The 20,015-nt window shown below is 38.7% G+C and overlaps 1 protein-coding gene across 1 annotated transcript; it reads left to right on the forward strand.

The window, feature by feature from the left end:
• The first annotated feature begins 211 nt into the window (after positions 1-211).
• LOC105938772 (vesicular inhibitory amino acid transporter-like) lies at positions 212-16,825 on the forward strand. The gene is made up of 8 exons (XM_012880658.2): positions 212-326; positions 783-1,437; positions 9,749-9,885; positions 10,163-10,289; positions 11,696-11,898; positions 13,509-13,746; positions 13,932-14,094; positions 15,566-16,825. The coding sequence occupies exons 1-8, from the start codon at positions 223-225 to the stop codon at positions 15,883-15,885; spliced, it is 1,947 nt and encodes a 648-aa protein (XP_012736112.2). The 5' UTR covers positions 212-222; the 3' UTR covers positions 15,886-16,825.
• The last annotated feature ends 3,190 nt before the right edge of the window (positions 16,826-20,015 follow it).

Consider the following 20,015-nt stretch of genomic DNA (forward strand, 5'->3'; position numbering starts at 1 on the left):
GCCCAACAACCTGTCAATCACTGAGTGTGAATGCCATATTTGAGAACTTACTGTTTGGGCTGAAATGATGTGTCGCTGTGTGTGTGTGTGTGTGTGTGTGTGTGTGTGTGTGTGTGTGTGTGTGTGAGAGAGTTTGGCAGAATGTATTTGTTCGAGTGAGTGAGGTTATAACTCAGACCCCATAAGACAGAGAGGCAGAGTGTGTTGAAGCCTAGGCTGAAGATGGGGTCTCCTCACTGGGGTCGAAGCTCTGGGCAGCCATGGAGGGTGGTTTGGTCTCTGTGGGGACGAGCTGTGTCAAGATTACACTTGGACTGGACAACACGGTGAGTCGCGTATCATAAGGAACAGATATTTTCTCATGTAGGCAGAAAAAAATCAGAGCTTCTTTGGTATTTTAAGCCAAATTTGCATGCAAATATTCATCATTTAACTCTGCTAAACCTTTAGGTTGGTGAAGATTCTCAGTCATCCAGGTCATGGTCATTCCAAAAAAAGTAAAAAACAAAGCAACTGGACTTGTTTTTCGTAGTTGAAGACGTTTCGCTTTTCTTTTTTTTTCTTTTTTTTTATTGAGAAAGCTTCCTGAAGCGAAACGTCTTCAACTACGAAAAACAAGTCCAGTTGCTTTGTTTTTTACTTTTTTTGGAATAAACCTTTCGGCGCACTTGAGTTGCCCGAATGCTTCCGAGCTTAACCACAGTGTGAGAACATGACCTTCTATTTTGATCAGTTAAATGATGCTACTGTAGGAACTCACTTAAAAAGGTTTTCCTGGACAGGCATTTTGAAGAAGATGAGGAGATGCTGGTTCTAACGCACAACGATGCGTTGAATCAAACCTACACTGAGGGCGACAGATTGCCCAACAAAAGCATCAAAAGCCAAAATGATTCCCAGAGTGACGACACCAAAGGAAACCAATCATCCAGAGGCGAGACCAGGCTGTTTTTCACACACAGAGAGGACAAAACCTTAAAGGATAAATGCGAAATTTCAAAATCCACTGTCAACGCCATGCTGGAGAGTCCAACATTTATGGAAACCGGAGATGAAGTTCCCTCCTCATCTGGCACCATAACTTCAGATGATTCTCGTTCACTCAAAAACACGAGAGGCTGTGACAAGGAAAAACAATTGTCTGAGATGCAAGCTGACAATAGAGAAAGGAACCTAAACCAGGATCAGGAGAAAAAGAATCATTTCTGCATGATTCATAGGTCTTCTACAGGGAGACTCTCTGAAGACAGAAATAAGGAAAATAAAGAAGAAAAAATGTCGAGCACTTTTAATCTATTAACCTCCCTTCAAAAAGAGCATGCCACCACAAGTCTGGCCTCTCCTGTTCGGAGCCTCAGCGCTGATGCCGCAGCTCTGAATCCCCCGCCCACCATCACGGCCTGGGAGGCGAGCTGGAATGTCACAAATGCAATACAGGTATGCTGAAACAGTTTTCACGGTCAAAATTGTTTTCATTTCCTTCCGCCACTTGCAGAGCTTGTTCCTTCATGACAGATCTCTAAAAATAAAAGAGCACTTTAAGGAAAAAGGGGAGAAACATGTTAACCCTTAAAGCAGAAATTTCCTTTCTGTTCCTGTTTCACTCCAAATTTAATTAATTGCAAATGTATGACTATTACAGGTGTGATTGATTCGGGATATATTATCAGCCAGGAGCCATATCTGGCTTTAAACTGTACAGGAGAAACACGTCTACAATTAATTAAAGAGTGGTCAGCAACTTTTTAGACTTAAATTAGGGTTTAATATATTTTAAATCTCACTAATAACTTGAGACGGTGTCCTTATTTTTAACTGCTCCAACCACTTATTTTTATTGTTTGAAACTCAATCAAAAATATGTATATTTTGTTATGTTATGTTTTTTTGTAAATAAGGATGAAATGAGAACCATTGCTTTGCCAACAAAAAAGAAACACCTAATTATATATATATATATATATATATATATATATATATATAAGAATGCAAACTCTCTTAACCATTTGCTTCCAAGATAAATGACAATACAAGAAACTAATACGAGAAGGTCAGCTTATGACAATTAAAAGACATAGTGAGAGGTGTGTAAACCTGACCAGGTTTCTATACCCCCTTAATCATTCATCAGCTTTCCCTAGATCAACCGACTATTCATCAGCAGATCAAATACCAATGGACTCTTCATTTAACGTACCAAAACAGCTGTACTTGTTTGCCTAGTTGGCCTCGGGGCTAAGCTGTTGCCCTCTAGAACCAGAGGTTGAAGGCCCAACTCCTGGTTGAGGCATTAACTTTCAGGTGATTAGAGCCGTGTGCTTATGCAGGCTGATAGCTGGTTCAATTCCTGCAGACTTCCACTATAAGTCCCTGAGCAATACCCTTAACCCCCGATTGCTCTGCTCCCTGGATGCTGTAAAACTGCTCACTAAGGGGTGGGTCAAACGCAGAAGACACAATTTGTTGGAATGTACAATTACAATGACCAAAAAATATTTATTTGTTTCTTATATCAGCCTGTATTGGAACTGCTCTCTTTGGGTGTAATAATTGGTGTTGGTGTACAGAAAGTTGTGTCCAAGTTAGATAATGATTAGGTATCTTACCAGAATGCTTTTTGTCTATCACTGCTCAAGTAATCCCAAGCGTTTGAAGCACTGAGTCTTTCTTGATAGCAGTCTTTGAGCATATTACGTCTTGATTCAATATTTGAACAATATTTGCTCTCCCCAAACCTGTCAGACTGTGTGGGAACCACCTGCACACAGACCTTAACAGATCCCTCCGCTCAACTCATTTTTAATGTAGATGCATACTTTGGGTTGTTGTCATGATAAAGGATGACGTTCCATCTCCGTTATTCAGTTTTATAGAAGAAGCCTGATTTTGTATTAGTATTGACTGTTAGTTGAACTGTTCATATTATCCTCCACATAGACTAATACCTCGATTATATCCTCAAAAGAAAGATGGCTCAAGATAATTCAGGCGAGATGAACCTTCCGTTGACTGTAATTGTCTCATTTGAGACACATGGCATTCACTGCAGTCCATAAGTTACACATGTTGCTGCACAACTAATCTGCCTGGATTCAACAATTGGTAGGTGAAGAAAAATGTATAGAGAAAGTCCATTTTTAATAGACAATTCCAACAAAAAAGTTTGACCTTACAAGTGTTACTTTTAGTCTTGCATAGGTAAAGCATTTTGGAATAAATATTCCCTCTGTGTTTATATTCTACCATCCGTTTGCTTTTGAAAATTAACATGCTTTTATGTTGCATTCCATTTACCTCAAAAACAAAAATAGGAGTTGGGAATGGGGTAAACAGAGTTCCAATTAAAGCAGGTGGAAAAGTTAGGATTCCAAAATTGAAATAAATAAAGATTAGGATCCAATATGGCAACAGGAAAGCTGTCGTTTTGTTCCTAGTACCTCTTACGAATGTCCTTTAAAGTTGTTGTTTCCACATGAAAACAGCACTATAAATTTATTTGGTTCTGAGTTGCATCTAACATTGATTTTAGACGCACTATTAATACTGTGTATTGTTAAATAAATGTGTTTTCATCACAGCTTACTTTTGTTGCTTAGAGGAGCGGCCATATTGGATCTGACAATCGGCCCTGAAAAATGTATCCGACTCTCCGAGTGGAAACTCCAACTTTAGCGCCCGTTACAGTTGATGTATCCACTGGGAAGCTGGAATTCCCAAGTTCGGACTGCAAATGGAAAGCAACTTTAGACTTTACCCTGCTGCTCTTCTTGTTTGGTGAGCGTCACTCACGTTACCTTTGGAAAGTTATAAACGCTGATTTGCACAAGTGACCGAAACGACAGAATGCGCTCCCTGCAGTCAGTCTGTGAGTTTGGGTTTTTTATTGAGAGATGCCTTTTGTGAGGACAGAAAGGACAAGTATAAATCAGTTCCATGCAACTGCCGCCATGATTCAGTACAGCTATGGTGTTCATTTAGTGATGAGCAGTGTCATTTTTGTGCACAACAAACCTTTTTTGACTTGCTCCCAAAAATGTTTACCTTGGTTTTGGGAGACTATAAATGTGTTTTGGGGAAAGTTAGCTAGGCTACAGACTAATTTTAATAATTTTCTGTAGGGCGTCCAGTTTTTGGTAGTGTCACTTGTTGAGCATATTTGCACACCTTGATACATATATTTATGGTAGGCTATATCATGGAAAACTATGAATATCTTCTCTGTATTCCACAATATATCTAATGGCTTGGAATTGTTTTTGTACTCTTCTCCTAACTAATACCTTTTGACTATCCCTCTGATACTTGGATAACGGCGTGCCATGGCCTTTGCAGGAAGATGTAAGAAAGTGCCAGGAACCACCTGCAAGGACAGCTCAACTTTATTTGGGGATTAATCAGATGCACTTTAAATGAGTGCAGATGTGTACTGACTCCAATGTTATCATTTGACCTTAATGTGATCAGTGAGCTTAATGATGTTGAGGTAATTTAATGTTTTTCTTATTGTTTCCTCACTTTTTGAGTCTTTTTCTTTAAAAAAAAAAACTGCTACTTTAATGATTAAACTGCAACATTTAGGTGGCCTAATGCTTCTCTTCTGATAACGGCTTACGCGGAAAATGCACTTTTTTTTTCTCCTCGTTTCATCTTCACGCATCAGTCCCACTTATTCTTGGAAACCGTTATCCAGCCCTTTCTCTTCAAGACAAATGCAAAATGTAAATGCCAACAGCCGGGGTGTTAAGCTGTTCACTGCATTAAAAAAGCATCAAGCATTTTGCATACCATTTAATTTGCTCTGACTGTTTTTTTTTTTTTTTACATTAGCAGACAATGCTTTGTAGTCTCACAGCCTGTTTGTCAGACACTCTCTCATCTTCATTATCAAATTAAGTGCGAATCAAATCATAAAAAAATAAAAAGAAAATCTCCTGGTCACAGTGTGTCTGCATTGCAGTAAAGCTAATAGCTTATTATGGTGCAAATGCAAGGGCTGTATTCAACCCCTGCACTCATGCAAATGTACTCTTTCAATGAATGGCTGTGGTGTAATTGAACAGTGTCATTGGGTCCGTTGAGAATCCATTATGACATTAGGGCATCAATATCCAGCTGCACAAACACACGGAAAACACACAAACGCTGACGGTGCATGCAGGCACATCCCTTTAGGAGCCGTGGAGACTTTACATCCAGTGTCTTTAATGTTTTTAATGTTAAAATGATTTGTAATCACTCTTAATGCATTTACTCATCTAAAATCATACTCCAACAAAAGATAGTTAGTGGATAACAACTATGGTATGGGCATGGTTCGCTAATACAAGCATACTGATGTGAGCAACAGGATTTTTTTTTTCTGTTTTCCTTTATAGGCCAAGTTTATGTGCCAGGCAAGACAAAGATAGTCAGTATCCTAGACAAAAACTACGGTGTGATATACTATTCCATATTATCCGGTAAACTGCCTATAAAAACTAATGGAGTACTTCCAATTATTGCAGCTACATTATAGCTAAGAAAGAAAATAAGTATTTTCCTTTGATTTATTTATTGATACCAGTATAAATGAATGTCTCCCGGCTTAATAAAGCTTTTATTAAAGGGCATATTTGCTGCCAAAACTGCATAAAAAAACTGACTGCGTCTCAATGCTCTCGGGATGGGAATATTTTGAAACTCAGTTTGATTTCCACCCCGATTGTTAATGAGGCAGAACCAGTGTGTGTGTGTGTGTGAGTGTGTGTGTGTGTGCATGTCTTTGACAAGATTTTAGTTTTATTTATTAATATAACAGAGATCAAGGCTGGAATTGATTTAAAAGTCAGTGATTGGTTTTGTTAGTTGAATGCTGAAGATGATTTTAAAGCCTTCCGTCTGTACAGTGTCTCCTCAAAACATTCCTATCCCTTTAACATTTCACACTTTGTCATGTTACTGCCACAGACCTCATTGTGTTTGTTGAGACTTTACATGGCAGAACAGCTCAGAACACACTCAACTGTGAAGTAGAAATGGGGGAAAGCATAAAGGGTTTGTAAAATCTGCAGTTACGGCTGCATGTCTGCGTGTACACACTGCATGACTGCGCTATTGTTATTTGCAAAACAGAAGTCAAATACAGTATGATGTCAGACATCATCAATCAATTTCCACATCTTGTTCAGATGCACAACTGCACTCAGATCTTGACTTGTTGCTTCTGATAGTTTAGTCCTGTTTTAAATTTCCCCCATCTTCCCATCAACCATTAGCAGCTTTGTCCCAGCTATAAAAAAGCATCCCAAAAGCATGATGCTGCCACCACCGTGTTGGTTCTGATGGTGTATTAACGGTGATGGGCAGGTTTCCACTACACACAGAGTTTGGCATGCCAACCAAAAAGGTTCATTTTGGCCTAATTTTATCCGATTACCTTCTTCTACATGTTTTCTGTGTCCCCTACATAGCGGATAACAATAGCTGTGGATACCTGCGGATTCTTTCAGCTGCTCCGGGTCATTGTGGACGCTCGGCTTCTTCTCTGATTAAGGCTGACCTAGAGTTGCAGTTTCCCCATACTCTTTCCACTTTTTAGACAACCGACTGAAACGTTCTCCTTGAGTTGTTCAAGGTTTTTTGATTTTGTTTCAGAATCTAACACTTTTAAACTTCTCCACTACTTTAACCCTGGCTCATCCCTGGGCGGTGTGACTGGGTCTTCATGACTGGGCCGTTTCTTCACAGAACAGCTGTGTTGATCCAAAAGATTAAGTAACACACCAGTGGAATCTCTTTACTAATCTGTTTGACTTCTGAAGGCAGTCCCACTAGATTTTATTTAGGGAATATACAGCAAAAGTTGCTGAATACAAATGCATCTTACAACAAAAATGACAAACACATGTCCGTTTACCCCCACTTCACAGGTATGTGGTATTTGTGTTCAGATCTAATTAAGATCTGAAGAACATAGATGTTCAGGACTGGAACATCACAAAAATTCAAAAGCTCAACGACTATCAATGTTTTTCCAAGACTCAAAAATCACATTTCATGTTTTTATTTTCTGTAAAAATGACTCAAATGATAAATTGCGTGCCATTTTTACTACAAAATATAATAAGTGTAGGATTTCAGCCAACAGGATTTGTATTGCTTAATACTTTCATCAACCATCTAAATGCTTATATGGCAGCTGTATAGCAATAAATGTTGTTAAAGCTCCAATTCTTTTTATTATGTTCAGTAAGAAATGATCCTTCCTTTCAAACAGAGGCTAAGAAAGCAAACCTGTCTCTCAGATGTTCCTCCCCTCTTGTATTGACTCTGGAATAATACCAGACTTTTATAAAACTTGTATAGGGGAATTTCACTGTGATTTAAAGAAAAAAGAGAGCTCTTTCTGTTATTTAAATGTCAAACCTGTCTGGTTCTGCTCATATCGGCTCCACCTAATCCCCTCATGGTAGTAAAAGACATTTTCCTGTCACTTTTTTTTGAGGAAAGGCATGCGCTTGCATAAAATATTGGACAAGACCTGAAAGGTAAAGAATTAGAAATTGCCCACTGGAAAAGTCCAGGTGTAGCAAAAGTGCAGACAGAGATAACGTGGCAACTTTTTGATGTGTAATACATAAAAAGGCGTACGTGTGCTTTGTCATAGGCTTCATATAAACATCAGGTCTCACTTCTTGAGATTGAAGAGAGGAGACATAATAATAAAAAAGAAGTTCTGTTTTCTCTCAAGCCAATCCCGGATTTCTTTCTTTCCCATATTTTTGCTCTTTTGTTGTGATTGGGAGCTGCTTCAGGTTGTGCTTGGAGTAACCAATTAGCTGGCAAAAACATAGAGAGAAAGAGAAGTGCCATGCGAGAGCAAGAGGAGATGAAATCAAACACTTGAGTGTCAGTTTTCTCTCAAACTGCTTTCATCCCCAGCCGCTCCATTTGAACATCAAAGCTCCATCAGCATATGCCTAACAGACAGCAGTTACCAAATAGAAACTTGAAAAGGGGAGAATGTTCACTTGCCTGTTTATGTATCCACAGTGTGTGTTTGTGTCTGCTGTGTGTGATGTGCTTCCACGGATCTCTCAGTGAGTCTGTGTATCTGCGTGTTCCAACATTCAAAACACAACAACTCCATCAAAGTAACTTGTTGCCTCCTCTGATCTTCCATCATCCAACCTTGCGCTCTCTTACAGCGACGCTTCACCTCTCCTTCCACCCTATCTCCTGCTTGTGTCCCTCTGCTCCTTTTGGTCCCAGCCGCACCCCCCCCCCTCCCCCCCCCAGCCTCCCTTTTTCGCCTCCTTTCTCCTTTCTCCTCCTCCATCTTCCCTCCCTGGCAGACTCTTACTGTTCTGTCTTGGTGGCGGGCCAAAGCTCGCCTCGCCTCTTCTTTCTGCTCCTGCTGGTCTCCTGCATCCTCAGACTCTCCAGGCGTCTCGCCAAAACTCTCCTCTCGCCTTCTCATCATCCAACCATGAACAGTTCTTTCATCTCTTTTCTCTTCCTTTCCTGCTCAGCTGTCCTTATCCCATGCTAGTTTGGATTTCTTATCGTTCCGTGGGTGCAATGTAAAAACGCCGAGACTTGCAAAGGTATTCATGCTAAATGAACCGTTTCACGTTTTGTCACGTCCTCAACAAAGACTTCAGTGTGTTTTATGTGGGATTTGTATGATAAATCTACGCAAAATAGATCATTATTGGGAAGTGGAGGGAAAATGATGGTGTGAAATGGCAGGTAATGAAAAGGCAAGATACAAAGCTATGGTGATATGATCTGTGGTGCAGTGAAGTGCCAGGAAAGTATTTAAGAACTCCCTTTAACTGAACAACAAAATAAAGATCACGTGTCTGATTCTTTAGAGCATGATTGCTTGGATTAGATATATTAGTCATCAGAATTCTGCCATCAAGCCAATCTTTCTGTGAAAAGTGACATTTAAACAAATTGCTTACTTCCTTACTTATGTACAATTGAAATTGTGGCTAAAAACTAACCCTGGCCTGTGCATTACCCAGAGCACACAATTTCCACAGATAGTGTGGTGGTGGCAGCATAATGCTGCCGGGATCCTTTACGTCAGTATAGACAAGGAACCTGGTCAGGTTTAACAGGAAGACAAATGGAGGTAAACGTGAAGCAATCTGTCTTTGGTTTCACGTGCTCAGAGTGCAAAGACATTAACCGTAAATATATAAACTTTAGAGCAGACAAAAGATAACAACTCTGTACATTTATGTGCACATATACAAAATGATAACAGACAACTTTTCTCAAAACTACAAAAAAATTGTTTAGCTTCAAATTCCATTTATAATACCTTAATTACAGAACTAAGATCGTGACACTCAACTAGACAACTAACTCAATATTAAAAGAATAAGTGTAACTAATAAACTACAGGAATAAATTGTAAAAAGGAACACATAAGAATAAATCTGAGACCAATGAAACCCTGCATTGATATCACTGTTCAGTGTGAATATTCTATGTGTTTATTATTTTTTTCAAGTATCAAGGTTTCTTTTGAGGAATTTTGATTTAGCTTTAAATGTTAACAAAAAAACAACAGTTGCTAGGTGTTGAAAACAAAATCCAAATTAAACTGTGATTAATGTTGAGCTCTGTTGCCACCATTAAATCACAAAGACACAAATGAAGGCCTTTTAAATAATTTTTTAATTATTAGCTTTTTTCGATCTTAAAAAAATTGAATTTCTTTTTTCTTTTTTTTTTACTGTCCTTACTCCCTAAGGGTATATTTGTATTGGGATTGCCCTTTGCCCTGGTTCAGTCGGGTTACATGGGCTTGGTGGTGCTGGTTCTATCAGCCTGGGTCTGCAACCACACAGGAAGGAGCCTGGTGGCCTGTTTGTATGAAGAACAACACAGGTAGAGTTTATATTAAGTTTGCACTTAATTGTCATTTAGCTTCAGACTGTTAACTGTTTGGTTCTCAACTTTCGCTTTGTTGATTTGACTCTTTTAAATGGTAAATTTTGTGAAAACGGAAGCATACTAGGATAACTTTAAGATTTTAATCAGAGACATTCTAGTTTCAGGGAATATCACTAGAAATTCAGTCTGGGCATAACGACAAATGGTTGTGTTTGAGATCACATTTTTATTACACAGTATATCATATTGATGGTGTGTTTCTGTATTCTAGCAAAGAATCAAGCTCTGTGTCAAAGGTTAGAGTCCGACACAGCTACCAGGATATCATGGATGCCTGCTGTAAAGGACTGTGGCCAAACTGGTCTGTAGTCGGAGGATGGCTGATCAATCTAGCCCAGGTAACGTTGCTTAGTTCTATTAACAAACACATAATTACTTTCCTCTTCATACTCTCCAACGATATTAATAGCAAATAGATCTGTTTGACACAAGTACAATGCCGTACGTCTTTGATTCATTACAAAACCAACATGAAATGACATCAGCTCTGAGAACTCTCCTGGTTCAGATCTGTTCACTGTATCATGCAACACTTAATCAGACTCAGACTCAGACATTTTTTAATAATCCCAGGGGGAATTTACATCAACAAATCATGTTCCTCCCTGGTACCCTGTCCTATGGTGTTCCCCATGGTTCTGTGTTTGGTCCCCCTCCATTTCTCTCAATGGTCTACATCCTTTGTCACAGCATGCTTCACTTCTACAGTATTCCTATGTGGCAAACATCCACATTCCTGTTTTGACCAAACCCACACTGCAAAAACAGATTTTAAAATAAGCAAAATGTTCTTAAACTTAGTGTTTTTGTCCTTGATCTGAGCAGGTAAATATGATGATTTGCCAATGGAATGAGTATTTTGACCCCTAAATTAAGATAATTAGACATCTTGCACTTGAAGTAAGATGATGGAGATGAATTGTTCCTATATTAAGTGCACAAATATTTTTCTTTTGGCAGATCATCTTATTTACCTGCTCAAATCAAGGACAGATACACTAATTTTAAGAAAATTGTACTTATTTTTAGTTCCGTTTTTGCAGTGCAAAACCCAGAGAACCCACCCCATTTTTACCAACTGCTTGACAAAAATAAAATGGCAGAACCAAAACAATTTCTTCAAACTTCACTTCTAGGTTAATGACGCAAACAAAATGTCTCTCTGAATCTTCTCACAACTTGTGCCTTGTTCTTGACCAGACCACACAAAACACTCCTAACCGGTTTGCCACCTCGGCTTCATCTTTAAGATTCGTCTCGCATGCGAACCACATCAGCGACATCACATCAGCCTCTTCGCTCTTCTTCTCCACCTCTGAAACTTCCATTTACACATCTATCATTTCCTGATTTGATTACTGTGACCGCATCATCTAGGGTTCACTCTCCAAACTCCTCTCCAAACTCCAGTGCATCAGGACGCATGCAGCACGTCTTCTCAATCACTCTCCAGATATTATATCAACCCTCTGCTTAAGAACCTTCCCTGACTTCCCTTCTCCCAACACATTTAGTTTAAAGCCCCGCAGCTAACCTTTAAATTCCTCCCTAACCAGATTTTTATTGTGTTTTTTTGTAAAGTGTATTTATGTGTCGTCTAAAGCACTTTATAAATAACATGTATTAACGTGTTTCTTTAAAAAAAGCTTGCCTTAGTCTTAAGGCTTGCAAAAAGTGACCATATAAGACATTTGCTTTCCCACAACATGCAGTGACTGTACACAGTGAAAATCTCTGTTTTTAGGTAATCGAGCTGCTGATGACCTGCACCCTGTATCTGCTTGTCTCCACCACTCTGCTGTGCGACAGCCTGTCGGCAGTGAATCTTCCCCGATCGGCGTGCTCGCTGATGTCGCTGATGTTCCTTCTGCCCTGCCTGCTGCTGACTGATCTCAGACCAGTCTCCACGCTCAGCCTGCTATGCTCCCTGGCTCACATACTGATAAGGTGATGGAAATAAAGTAAAGACATGTTTTATTTTTCCCCCACAGAATTGTAAAAAGTAAAAAAAAAAAAAAAAAAGTGATCCACACACATGTAAGGCTAATGCATCATTTTTAAAGACTCTGAGGTGGACAGTCTAATATGCTCTTATTCTCACTCCTGCAATCTTGTTGCAGCTGCTGCTAGGTCGGCGTTTTTTTTTTTCTTCTTCTTTTTTTCACCTGCGACTACTCTTGCTGTTTGCTTGATTTATTTCTAATGCCTTTTTTTCATCTGTTTGGAGCCAAGTAGTGCTGGGATGGGGTATATATTGTCTGCTTCGGGAGTTCTGAGAGCTGTCTGGTTTCTTTCTTGCTTTTTAATCCTGTGGACAGGCACATTACATCTCAGTTCAGACTATGATAATTACAGACATTTTTTTTTTTTTACTTGATCCATTTAATCCACACTGCTGTGCTAATTGATAAATTAATTAGCAAGAGCAAAGAAGAAAAAAGACACAAAAGCAGGCAACTATATCTTTCATATGACTAACGTGGTGTTCGAAAGGTTATTCTACAGAATAATTTTAATTAAACAGATAAAACATGTCAGAGGGTCATTGCAAATTCTTGATAAAATTGAAGCCAAAAATTAGACTTGAGGTATTTTGTTTCAGATAAGAGAACCTCAGCGAATCAACCATATCCTCTTGTCATAAAATGGTGTGTGAAGAACACAAATGCAGGTATGCAGACCGGTGTACAGAGGAAGAGGATACAGTTAGCATGTTTAAATCTAGCCAAGAGTAGGCACAAGACAAAAGGCACATATTAGAAACATAATGACAACAGCAGGATTTGACAAGGAGCAAGAAATTTATGGTTTGGGGACCTGGAAACCAAGCCGACTAAGGAAATCTCAAGACAACAGCTCCAAATACACAAACAACACAACTAAATCCTTAACAACACACCGCATGTCTATGAAATATGAAGTGTTAGCATCATGCTTCAGAGCATATGCTTTAATGTTATGATAAACCTGAGTGATGGCAGCTTGATAACAATACTTAGTACATTAGCCCAAAGATTTCTGAATGACATTTGAAACAGATGGGTTATGCACTGAAACAGAGACCTAAAGTCCCTAAATTGTTCTATCAAAATAAAATGTGTAATACTAGGCAAATGTGATTGCAAAAATACACACACATCTGAGTGTTGAAACTATTGAGTATGGAATATTTAACTAATTAAATATGCATTCATTTCATAGTTATGATTCTAAAATGTTGACCTAAAGTCAGTACTTCACTGACTGGGCACAAGGTTTCTATAAAAGGTTTCAATAAACTATCAGGTTATTTTATGCAGAAAGAACAGCACCAATATAACAGAAAGACATCAAAATCAAGGCTTAGTGGGTTAGCTAAAAAAAAAGACAATAATTTGTAAGGGAGGTGAAGAAAATGGGATGACTGAAAATGGGAAACTTTCCAGCACCACTGTCAAATGCATGTTTTGTACCAGAAAATGAACAATTCAAGTGTTACAAACATAAAAGAAATAATTTTTTTCCTCATTGATTCAAGAAGATTGTCCCATTTGCTTTATCTTTTGTCTCTTTGTCAGCCTGTTAGTCATATTGTACTGTCTGAGTTGTGCCAGCAACTGGTCCTGGTCCTCCCTCTCACTGTCTGTGGACCCAGAAGACTTCATTGTCTCAGTAGGTGTCATCATCTTCTCCTACACCTCGCAGATCTTCCTCCCTCCGCTGGAAGGCAGCATGGAGGATAGGGGGCAGTTTGACACAATGCTGGGGTGGACCCACGGAGTTGCCTGTATCATGAAAACCACTTTTTCATTGCTGGTAGGTGGGGGACTGGATGGTTCGGGCTTAATGCCTTTTAGTACAGTCGTATAAATGCAAATGCCTGCAGAGTTTTCAAATGCATTCATCTTCGGCTCTTTCCCGACAGGAGGCGTGGTCCTGACAGGTCAGAAAAGAAAACACGCTGGTTTAGACAGATTATTTTAACAGTTTCTTCCCTGCAGGCGGTGTTGACTTGGGGGCCAGAGACCAGTGAAGTCATCACTGACAACCTGCCCCCCAACCTTCGGCCTCTTGTCAATCTGTGTCTCCTTGCCAAAGCTCTCCTGTCCTATCCTCTGCCCTTCTACTCTGCCGCTGAAATTCTTCAAGCATGTTTGCTTAGAGGTGAGACTGCCGTGAAATTATCTTTTACACAAATTACTTCTCTCAACCATTCTTATAATCATACAGAAAACTATTGTTCCATTCAAAAGAAAATGTATAAGGTTTGTTTTAAGGTCTGACATCCCCCTGTAAGGGTGATAATTACATCTTTGTTTTTAGGTAAGAGTGTTAGAAAGGGTAATGGCAGACTAGCTCCTTAGGTGGCTTTGTCCAGGAAAGAAACACAGCCAAGCAGATAAGCTCTGAGCCAGTTTTCCAGTTAAGAGGATGAAAGACAGCACATTCAGTTGTTTGTAGTAAAATCTGAGCCAGTAGCTATGTCTGAGAGATAAAATACTCAAATTGTGCTTTTTATTTCATTCTAATGTATATATTCAATAAATTAGAATATGGCTTCCAGTGAGGCTCAATTGTCAGATTAAAAGTACCCTTTGAATATGACAACCTGACAACCCAATGTTTTATCACCTATCACCAAGCAAGGTGATAGGTGATAAAACATTTTTTTTATCAGTTTCATGTGATATTTTAATCTTAAATGTCATGTTTTCATTATATGCAATCAATTAACTAAGTCATTATTCTATATAATGTGTTTACCTTAGTTAATGAAGTCACCAGAAGGTGGACCTGTTTCAGTTGAAACAGGTCCACCCACGTCAATGACCGCCCATTACTAAGGGGTGGACCTGTTTCGGTTGAATTTGCATGTTATCTAAACCATTACAAGGCCTTTGTTTTGGGCAGTAGTATAAAGCTTGGTACTGCACATTACTCTAGACTTTTTGAATTGAGAAAGCTTCCTGGAGAGGAAGCAAAACGTCTTCAACTACGGAAAACAAGTCCAGTTGCTTTGTTTTTTCCTTTTTTTGGATTGCTACCATATGTAATAAGGTAACTTCTTCTTTTGATGCCTTAATACTGTTAAAATTGTAATTTCCAAGACGAGATAACTATAGGAGACAAACAATGAAGAACTGTACAATGCATATGTTGGGTTGCAGAAGATACTTTCTTTTAATATGTTGTTTTTCCCCCCACTGTGAGCAACTGGAAACTTACAAATCAAAACGATACTGCTACCTTTGTATGCTCACATAGACATAGTAAAGAGGAATTGGTCTATCTTAACTATAATAATTAACTGTTAAACTTAATGTAGTACAAAAAGATAATCAAGTAACAATCAGAGATATTAAGGGATTAAACATCTGGACAAAAAGCTGATCCGTCCCAGTATTTGTCAAATTAACAATGAAATTCTTACCATGTAGTGGTAATTCCATATTTCAGGAGTTACTTCATCTGATTTCAGCAGTTCTTCCAATCTGATGAAACTGAACTGCTAGGAAAACAAAGCATTATTGCAGAGCAGAGCATAAGCAAACATTGCTCGCACGGTCTACAAGGGCTGCCACCAGCAACAGCACTCCATCTCTCTCCAACCTTTCTCCTTCATTTCTCTCTCCAGATGCTTCCCTCTCATCTTCTTCCAAACAGAGAGGTCAAGGAGTCTCTTGTCTGGCTCTGACGGTCCGATGCGCCTTGCTGGTGTCGTCGTACTTACTGTCCATGCTGGTGCCCAGGTTTTCCCTGCTAATGGGCCTGACAGGGAGTGTGACCGGAGCAGCGATGACACTCATACTTCCATGCGTGTTTCATCTCAAACTGCAGTGGGAGCGACTCACCGTGCAGGACCGGCTGATAGACCTGGCCATCCTGAGTCTGGGGCTTATCTGCAGTGTTGCTGGTGTGATTTGTTCTGTGAAAGGGCTGGTGGAGGATCTTTAAGAAGGTCAACTAAGTTAGAAAACAAAAATAAACAAGTAATTGTGTTTGTGTATTATCTGGTATAAAGCTGAGCTTGTTCCTTTATTTTACCATGCATTTTTTTTCACAGTGGAATGCATTTTTTCTCTAGAGGTCAAACTTATTGAAACCCTTCAAAGGAATCTAATGCATTCAGGAAGGTTTTTTTTTAAAGGACCCTGGACTAAAATGTGAGATTTATAATTAAAATGAGAAGTGCTACTGCTGTAATGTAGATAGAAAAGGATAAAAAAAATCCCCTGTTTAACCTCCTAAGGACAGATTGTGCTGTACCATAAGAAAAAACAAGGTGTTTATATTGAACATTATTAATATACTCCTATTTGAGTATCTTATTAGCACAAAAGCTCAAGTGTGTGCTTACTGACGAACCTTAGTATGATTTATGGTTGGTATGATTTATGGCAAAATACATGACAGCAAAGTAAATGGATGTGAAACTATCTTATAATTTACTGTATAAAAAGCTTTACATATGTACACATATAAAAAAAATGCCATTCATATTAGAGCTGCTATCAATTATCGTTATCTGTTTCTTTACTGCAATGAAATTAATGTCTCAAATAGCAACATCCACACAAAAAAAAAAAAAGATTATTCCACTGCTTGAAAAAAATAGCTAAAGGTTTCTGCAGCTGGTGAGGACACGATTCTAAGCATTAATCTGGGAGGCCAAGGTTTTCTTTTAAACTTTACAAACTCTATTATGAGCAGGAAGGTTGTGATTTTTTTTCTTCATAAACTTTATATACCCATACGTATGCATACCTGGCATAATTGGAAAGAGGTTGCAGACTGTAGTTATATTGTTCTGAGTTCTGTTTTAAAATGTAAACCTTCACCTGTTAAAAATGAAACACTAATAGGAAGAATTTGTCAGTTTTACAACCATGTTCCCGGCACATTATTTTGGTCTTGTAAATCAATAATTGTCATGTTTCAACAACATAACTAATAAAGCTTGAACGTTTTGTTACTGTATTTCTATTTTTTGTGTTAAAGAAGTTAGAGTGGATTTTGACAATAAAGAGATTGTCATGGAGTGGACAATGCACTAAAAAGAATGTTACTTTGCTTTGAGATAAATGCAGTTTTTTTTAAAATATAAGAGGCGGTTCTAATAAAGTTTTAAAATTTATTATCAGAGGGAAATCCAAGTGCCGCATTGCAGGACTGATGGGGATTCCAAGTAATTCCAGACAGATTTTATGTTGACCAAAAAGGCTCCATACTGACAGCTACTGACTTTTAGTATTCATTTAAGTTTTTCGTTCAGGGTGAGCACATAATCAAATGTCACAAAATAACCATTGCACTATATGAATACCCTCTTGTCATATTGGCATCTCGTAAATTTTGAATAACTCCGATTTTGGTGAAAGAGTTTTTTATTTCTGCAGGATAAGCCAAGATTTTATCGTGTTTTTAGAAGTTACCCAAGCCACAATTTGGAAACTAAAGCCCTGTCCACACGCAGATGAGATTAGGTGTATCCACAAAGATGTTTTATCGTTTTGGGATTCCGTAAACGATAATTTTTTAACCCTGATCCCAGAGTGGATAAATTTCAAAACATTGTTCCGTGTTTCCATGTGTACCTGCAAGCCGGATCATTTATTAAATCATAATGTCGTAGCTTCACCTCTATCTCAGTAACCCTGCATGTGCCTAACTTTAACAAATAAGAGTAAACAAGGCATCGTCAGGTGTTGCTTTCATGGTGAGGCATACGTTGGCTTTGTTATAGCTGTTGGTAGCGTCCTCAGACTCTTCCTCCTAAAGACTCCGCTTGACATGGTATTTCCCCTGCCAGCTCAAATAAAAATGACATTGAACATGCATGGATGTTTGTCTGATCTGCCACCATGGTGCTGGTGTTTACTTCACATGAGCTGTCTACCCAGTGTTTTTTTCCATGTTCCTTTGGCAATGTCACAGGGCCACCAATGGGCCAGGCATACCTTCCAACCCGATAGGACTGTTTGCCCTGCGGTTTCCATACAGGGCAAACAGGTTGGCAGATGACGCAGTCATCTTGGGATTACACTTCATCCAGCACCTCACTAAACACCCAGGGAGGTATGCAAGAATGGTGCTTGTGGACTTCAGCTTGGCCTTCAACACCATCAACCCAGTCATACCCCACCAGACGCTCACCCAGCTCATAGTACCAGCCTCCATCTGTCATGCCATCAGCTTCAAGCAAACCGATGCAGTGATGTCACATTACAGTTTGATAAAGTGATTATGTATGTATGTTTAAGAACCAAGGTTTGTGTTGAAGAATTGTGATGAGGGTCGAATTAGCTTTACAATTAATCAAGAACAGCAACTTGTACGGGTTCAGACAACCAGTTCACAATGCAAAGCAGAAGAGAAAATAAAACATTATTTATTTAAAATAGTATATACCGGTATATAACTTAAGGCTTCTTATAAGAAACATTTTTCTTATAAGAAGTCTTAACGAATCCCACAATCCTTTGCGTAACATGACGTGTAAGCACAGCATCAACAAAAATGAAGAGAAGAGAGCGCACACTTTTTAGTTAATTTTCGGAAGGATGTAGGCCCGGATTTGACCCGCATCATCCATGTTCGTTTATGTCACTTAATGATGTCAAAGTTAAAGGCTGTTTGAGTTTGGCACAGTAGTTCAAAGCTCCTTTCCTTTCCACGATAGAGTTCTTACTAAGGGTCAAGTAACAGAAGCTAGAAGCTATTATTAAGGGTATTCAGATGGAGCCTTTGTCTAGTATCTGGGGTAAGCATCTGTTTGGACTGGGCGCATGTGGGAACCACTGTGGTTTCAATTATGTCTTTTTCAGGGTGGTAGAAGGAAAACCAGAATACAGTTGTGACTCTTCCTTCCTGGGAGCTGTGCATGAAAATGAGATATTACTGTGCATTCTGGGATTCAGAGTTTTTACCATTCTCTTTTATTCTCTGTGTGTAGTTTGGACCTTTTTTGTTCCTCCCATGGCTAGGCCAAACAGATGGACGTCAACTTCAGAAATGGTACACATACATTTATCCCTTCTCAGGTAAACGGATAGTATCTATAGCAGGGGGCACCAAGTAGCCCCCAAGGACCACATGTGGTGCCCTCGGGCATGTTCAAAATATTGCACAACCAATCAGTGAGCTGCATCAAAAATTTCATTTTATCTTGTTGCTTTTCCTTTTTTTTTTATCGCACTTGCATTTATATAGATTTAAAAATGACAAAAGCATGAAAAATGTTAATTTTTTATGTAACATTAACGTGAGCTCTGATTCTTCAACTTCAAAGGTCAGTACTGGTAGCCCTTCGCATGACTCTGTACCAAAGAATTAGCTCTCAGTTTCAAAAAGGTTGGTGACCTCTAATCTAAAGCTTACTAAAATATCTTTCTGCGTTGATACTCGCATTTGGTGAAATTTAAAGATAAAGATGGAAACAGCTTTTTAAACAGCTCTATTGTTTTGAAATTCAGATACGGTGTACAGTGACGGAATCAAACAGTGACCCTAGTTCGATTCTGTTCTCTGGTTCTTTGCTGCTGTCTTCCCCCCTCTCTTAAACCCCTTTTCCTGTCAGCCTACTTTGCAAAAAAATCAGCCACTAGTGCCAGAAAGAGCATTTAAAAAAATATTCAGTATTTTTGTCTTCAAAAAAATATCTTTTGAACTTACTTGTTGCCATCATCATTGTGCTCATAAAAGTTGAAAAACATAAACAAAAGCAACCACATTTTTTTTTCTCAAACCTAAATATAATGAACTAATGCTCATGGTGGGCTGTGAGCTCGGTGACCTCTAGATATATCGATTAATCACAAGGAAGTCCTAATAGCAAGTTTTCAGCCATTGTTGTAATGATCTCCAAAAATGTATTACCTGAATCAATTTGTTCTCCTGTCTCTTGTGATAAATGATGCAATTCGTGTGCTTTGTTTTCATTTTATCTTTTGTTTTTTGGGTTAAATAACACTGACGGTAATTAATGTTTCGAATTTCCGCACATCTTCTCACATTTTTTAGGGAAATTGTGTTTTTTGGGTCTTGTGTTGGAAAAAAAAAAGAGCCTAAGCTTTCATTTAAATGTA

This window comes from Fundulus heteroclitus, chromosome 15 (assembly GCF_011125445.2).
Source record: "Fundulus heteroclitus isolate FHET01 chromosome 15, MU-UCD_Fhet_4.1, whole genome shotgun sequence".
Classification (NCBI taxonomy): Eukaryota; Metazoa; Chordata; class Actinopteri; order Cyprinodontiformes; family Fundulidae; genus Fundulus; species Fundulus heteroclitus.